The 6,548-nt window shown below is 44.9% G+C and overlaps 1 protein-coding gene across 1 annotated transcript; it reads right to left on the bottom strand.

Moving 5' to 3' along the window:
* Nucleotides 1-1,467: 1,467 nt before the first annotated feature.
* Nucleotides 1,468-4,089, bottom strand: LOC128327671 (urotensin-2 receptor-like). Its single transcript, XM_053256736.1, has one exon. The coding sequence runs from the start codon at nucleotides 3,699-3,701 to the stop codon at nucleotides 2,613-2,615; it is 1,089 nt and encodes a 362-aa protein (XP_053112711.1). The 5' UTR covers nucleotides 3,702-4,089; the 3' UTR covers nucleotides 1,468-2,612.
* Nucleotides 4,090-6,548: the final 2,459 nt, after the last annotated feature.

The following is a 6,548-nucleotide window of genomic DNA, read 5'->3' as shown; positions in this document are numbered from 1 at the left end:
GAGCCATTTATGTGGAGCTTCTGGGAGCCATTTCCTGGAGCCTCTTGCAACATTGTGCTGCCCTTGTAAGATGCTAATTATCACTTGCCCCGGCTCCCTTGAGAAGTCTATAATGCTGGGGAAAGTTGAAGGAAAGAGAGGAAGAGGACGACCAGCAGCAAGGTGGATGGACCCGATTACGACAGCAAGGAATGCACCACTGAGAGACCTTTAAAGGCCAAGTTGAAGACAGATCATCCTGGAGAAAATCTATGTGGTCGCTAAGAGTCGACACCAACTTGATGGCACTTAATCAATCATCGATCAATTATTTAATTTAAATTGCAATTAAAAATTCAATTTTAATTAAAAATTATCCATTCAAAATTGATTCTCTCACTCCTTGATTCTCACACACTCCTCCGAGTGTGTTTACTTGAAATGGGTTTAATTTTGTGCTGCCTCTTTGGCCAGCCTACCAACCAAACAGGCCGGGGGTTTGTGCTGCTAAGTGCTGGACTTAAGCTGTGGGGTGAGGAAACTGCTGGAGATGGAGTTCCAGTGCATCAACCTTTTGCACCAACTATCCTAATGAGCACTAGGGGCATTGGGAGCAGAGGTAGCTATTGAGGGTCTCCTTATCTTTCCCTGGTGCTGTGCGCCAGTCTTATTTTTGCTTTTACCCTGTCTTTTTGGTGATTTTCTTGGGCTCCGGAACCTAACCCCCGCAATGCCCATTGACTTAAGGTTTCATTATTTGCATTTGCATTATCCACGATTGTAGGCCAGAATAGAACCCCCGCAAATAACGAGGGCCACCTGTATTCATCTTCTGTACTGCCATTCAGTTTCTTTTGGATTCTTGTTTATCAGAACTGTACCTGCCACTTTTTTAAAATCAGCAATTACTGCAGTTGTTAATTGTCACCATGTTTCTATGTTAGAACTTTACGGATAATTTTCACTTCCATTTTGCCACTTTTTACCTTTTCTCCCTTTTGTACACACACACACACACACACACACACACACACACACACACCCTGCCCTCAAAATTTCATACCTTTGATGAACTGGACTACATCCACAAAAGTTTAAGTCAGGGTTCTCAGCCTTGGGTCCCATTGTGGCTGGAGATGATGGGAGTTGTAGTCCAGCAACATCTGGGGACCCAAAGTTGAGAACCCCTGGCTTAAGCTATCGTAAATGTATTCATTTGTAAGGTGCCAGAAGACACTCCTTCATCACAGCAGACTAACATGGCTACCCTTCTGGAAGCCTCTTCTTGTAATCAATGTACATTTTGAATCTTAGTAAAGCATTTTATTATTCTTATTTGTTACCCCACTCCTTTTTTACTAAGGAATCAAGATTGTTTTACAAAATAGTTAAAACAATATAATACAAAACATTTTATAACACTATTTAGAAATACAAGCTAAATCAACAATATTAATAGAACAGTAGCAACAACAGAAACCTACTTTTAAAACCAGTAATTTGGCCTGAATTAAGCAAAGTTCTACTGGTAGCTAGAGAGAGCACAATGTACCTCTTTTGAGAGGCCATTCCAAATCCTGGGTGCCACTGGCAAAAGGTCCTGTTATGCGTACCTTTCCACCACATCTTAGCCAGCAGCATGACCCAGAGGAGGGCCTCCAAAGTAGAATGAAGTTCTCATGCTGGCAAACTCATACAGGGCATATTAAAAATTCGCTTGGTTTGTAGTAGAACTTTGGGAGACTAATGGGATTGGATGTTGTTGCCTTGGGATTTGAACCCACACAACGGGAAAATATGTTAGGTCTTTAGGCCTCCCATCAACAACTCTAATAACTAATATATAATGTGGGAATATAACCTGCCTGAGCATGTGTGCCATGCTGGAGATCAGTGTGGTGCTCTTTGAGAAGAGAAAAGGCTGCAGGAAGCTTTTAGGGCACACATATAGTGCATATACTTAATAGCAACAGAACCTCTCTTCTTTCTTGGTTACAATTCATTTTATTTAAAATATTTACACTTGATCTTTTCATTCTTCGGAATCCACAAAACAGCAGGACAATATAAAAATAAAGCAATTAAAATGCATAATAAAATGGCAACATCATAAAAACAGCAGCAGTCAAGGAATGCAAAATAGCCAGATACAGCCCTGGGACAATTATCTTTTGTCCCGAATGCTGTCTGAAATGGCAAGGTCTTGATCTGTCATCTGAACTAAGTGAATCTTCCTGAGAAGGGAGTTCCACTATGTAGATGCTGTCTCCGGATGCTCTGCCTATGAGATTCATCTGCACCTCTAATGCCCAGCATAAGGAGGAGGGCTCTAGATACTGATCTAAGCAAATGGGAAGGTACATATTATATTATTATTATTATTACTACTACTACATGTATATCCTGCTCTTCCTCCAAGGAGCCCAGAGCGGTGTACTACATACTTAAGTTTCTCTTTCACAACAACCCTGTGAAGTAGGCTAGGCTGAGAGAGAAGTGACTGGCCCAGAGTCACCCAGCTAGTATTATGGCTGAACGGGGATTTGAACTCGGGTCTCCCCAGTCCTAGTCCAGCTCTCTAACCACTACACCACACTGGCTCTCTATTGACAAAGATGATCCTTCAAATATCTTTAATGACCAGGGGATGCCTTTGCCTTCCTTATCCAAGCACTCCTCTCTATGGTGCTCTGTGGCCTTTGGGCCACAGGTGTGCATTCTGTCTGGCGATTCTCATATTTCCTCCTCCTGAACAGAACATGCCACCTTCCCTGTCTCTCCCCACCCTGAGCTTCCATGTACTTGCAGTAGTTTCTAGTGAGTAGGGTATAAAGGAATGGATTGATGCAGCTGTTACTATAAGTCAAGCAGGTAACACCAAAGTTGAGGTAAGCCTGAGCAGTAGGCCCAATCTCTAAACCCTCAGACCAATACAACCTGGCTAGTTGCCAGGCCCAGAATGGCACAAAGCAGGCCCAGTAGGCTATAATGATGCTGAAGATCCTGGAAAACACCTTCTGTTTCATGACCCTGCCCACCACACGTGGCTGCAGGACTTTCACGGAGTTCCAGTAGGCCCAGGCGAGGCGAGAGTACACAATGCCCAGGACCAAGCCAGGCCCTAGGATGCTTGTGCTGAACAAAATGGTGAGGTAAATTCGGAAAGCCTCAGGCGTCCATGTGGGGAGGCAGATATGTTTCTGGCTGCTGCCTTCCTGCTGCTGGATCATGACCATCATGGGTACGGTAAGAAACAACGAGAGGAACCACACGGCTATGCTGGCAAGTTTCCGGTAGCTGTTTTCAACCCACCTGGCCCTCAGTGGCCTGGTCACTGCCCGATAACGCTCCAAGCTCATGGCAGTCAACATAAAGATACTAGCATGCATGGTGAGTAGGTCCAAGCTGAGCAAAAACCTGCAACCCACATCCCCAAAGAACCAGTCATGGGCAAAATAGGTGCACACCACAAAAGGGATGGTGGAAAGGTAGAGTAAGTCCGCCAAGGCCAGGTTGATGACGTAAACACACAAAGAACCAGTTGAGCGGACAGAAATGCCGCCAAAGGCTACCACCAGCGTATAGATATTCCCTGTCATCCCAAAGACACACATGATGAGGAGGACTGCACCCAAGACACTGGTGACAGGACTTTCCTCTTCAAGGTCACCATCACTGGAGAAATTGCCCCACAAAGCTTCTTCAAGGAGTTCTGCCGTCATTGGCTTCCCAGGGTGTGCTCTAGTTCTCAGAGGAACTACTACAAACACATTGTGTGGCTCTCTTGGCAGCTTAATAACTGACGAGGGTGCAAAGGGTGATGGGAAGAAACTAGCAATGACATAAAGGCAACCTGTTCCTTAGAAGAAATGGTGTAGGCTGTTAGGATGCCTCAGTCGTCTTACCATTTCTGAAGGAAACCAGATGCTACGAAGGCACACATCCATTCCACTCTGTGAATTAGACTGTCTATGGTGGCGTCTTCTCTCTTTCTGCAAGCATTTGTCGTCTCATTAATACAAGGTGAACCACTCTCAGGCTGTCAGACAGATATCCATCTCACCTTCCTCTCCACTTCTCATCTCAGAGAGAGACCCTGGACAGTTCTTGAGCTCCTATATTACCCCCACTATAAAATATCATCTCCTTCTGAGTGGAGGAACATGACTGACTCATGATTTCACACTCAAGTGCCAACACACTCAGCAGCAGCTATTGGCCTCTTCGCTAGTAACTGAGGAATTGCACTGTCCTTCCCAATGGTTTTCAGGTTTTTCTTCTCTTTCTCTCTCATCTTTCTCTCCTGATCCAGCCTCCCATCCACCCCCTTTCAATTTTGTTTTTCACCCCATAAAGGGAGGAATTGAAGGACCTTAATTTACATGTTGCATTTAAAAAATCTAGAAAGAACAGGGATTAGAACAAGAAAAACTCATTGGAGATCAGTTCCTAAGTTGCAATATATACTGAGGTCATTTACACAATCAAAAACTGTGTTCTACCCAGGTTTGGGAGCTGTGTGTGTTTCCAATTTTCGGTTGTGTAGAAGCAAGGTACAGTAGGAGGAAAACCTGGGTAGAAGTGATTGTAAGGAAGCAAGGCAGGAGGAAAACCTGGGTAGAAGTGACTGTGTGGAAGCAAGACATGAGGAAAACCTGGCTTTTCCTCCTGCCTTGCTTCCACCCAATCACTTCTACCCAGGTTTTCCTCCTACCTTGCTTCCACACAATTGAAAATTGGGAGCACACACAGCTCCCAAACCCAAGTAGAACACAGTGTTTGATTGTGTGAATGTTTCCTAGACTACAGAGTGGAAGCTGGCATTTTAATGCACACAAACATCAGCTTTACCAGTGGGGAAAAAGGCACCAATGAAACCTCAGCAGAGTGGTAGGCTGAAGACACACACAAAGCTGGCAGCATTTCACTCCGGGCCTTCCTTCCCTTCCCGTAGACAATTAAGAACAGAGGAAGCTGCCTTCTGCAGAGTCAGACCCTGCTGGTTCCTCCAGCTCTAGATGGACTAGCAGTGACTCTCCAAGGTTTGAGACAGGAGTCTTTCCCTACCCTACTTAGAGATGCCAGAGATTGAACCTGGGCCCTCTGGCCTTGCCTGGGGCAACTGGACCTCTCCAGTCCCATCTACTCAGCCACCACCACAGCCCGCTTCCCAGCCTGCCTGACCCTGCTGGGAAGCCGTGCTTTCCCAGATGGATTCCTGTATCCTCTCCCCCGACCCCTGAGCTACCAAAGGTGGGGCAAAGGGCAGCAGGAGTAACAGAAAAGGCACACCATGCAAGCATCTCCTTCTTGTGACGCTTCAGACACTGTACCACCAGGGACTTTCCAAAGTACCACTGGTGGTAAGTGCATCACTGGTTGGGAACCCCCGGTCTAGCTAAGTATACAGCAGCTTCCGATGTGCCTATTAAAGGATGACAAAAAGTGAAATCACCTAGGAGTGGACATTTGAAAACCCAAAGGCAGTATTTCCTTTTCTTTAGCTCACTTTCTGCCCAAACAACTTCCCGTAGAGTGCTTTCTCTATCTCCACCTCCACACACCACTGCAACTCTTCTGGTCAGCAATAATAGATAGCACATGTCAGTCTTCCATGATCTTTGCTAGCTGAGCTATGAGGAGTGTTTGGATTTCTGCACTAACATGCACCCCATCTTCTGCAATTATGAAATGACAGCTGGAGCAGCATAGTTACTAAGATCGCTAACTGGGAATTCCTCAATGTAAAGCTCACCATAGCCACAAACTCTGGCAGATGGCCTAAAACTAGCCACTATTCTTTTAGTGTCAACACACACACCATGATCTGGGGATAATAATAGTGGCCTATCTTACAGGAGTGTTATATGGATTACTGCTGGAAGGAAAAGAAATGTAAACTGGTTTTAAATTTGTGTTTATATTGTTTTAAGCTGATTGTTTTAAATGGTTGTTGGTTTGTTTTTGGTTTTTGTACACTGTTCAGAGTGGAATAGAAATGGAATGAATGAATGAATGAATATTGGAAAAGTTGTGAAGTTTTTGTTGGACTAAAATATTTGATGAGAAACAAAAGCATAAATATATAAATGTTCAAGATGCTGGATCATATTGGCACAGAAATATAGGAAGCCACCTTATACCTGTTGGAGATAAGAGTTCCAGTGCATCGGAATTTTGCACCGACTATCCCAATGACCACTAGGGGCACTGGGAGTAGAGATAGTGAGTAAGGGTCTTCCTAGCTGTTGTACCTGTCCCTATTCTATGATTCCTGATATAACTCCACAAGCATTTCCTGTGGTGAGTCAGAAGAATCCCTTCCTTTCCTCTTGGAGAGCAAATGGAAGCATGTCTCTCCCTATCTACCTATTCATTATGTAGAGCCAGCGTGGTGTAGTGGTTAGAGTGCTGGACTAGGACCGGGGAGACCCGAGTTCAAATCCCCATTCAGCCATGAAACTAGCTGGGTGACTCTGGGCCAGTCACTTCTCTCTCAGCCTCACCTACTTCACAGGGTTGTTGTGAAAGAGAAACTCAAGTATGTAGTACACCGCTCTGGGCTCCTT

Source organism: Hemicordylus capensis, chromosome 5 (assembly GCF_027244095.1).
Source record: "Hemicordylus capensis ecotype Gifberg chromosome 5, rHemCap1.1.pri, whole genome shotgun sequence".
Lineage (NCBI taxonomy): Eukaryota > Metazoa > Chordata > Lepidosauria > Squamata > Cordylidae > Hemicordylus > Hemicordylus capensis.
This window is presented reverse-complemented; position numbering and strand designations above follow the sequence as displayed.

What these genes read in the sequence shown, in the direction of transcription:
- LOC128327671 (XM_053256736.1), bottom strand. Translation starts at nt 3,701, where the DNA reads ATGACGGCAGAACTCCTTGAAGAAGCTTTGTGGGGCAATTTCTCCAGT.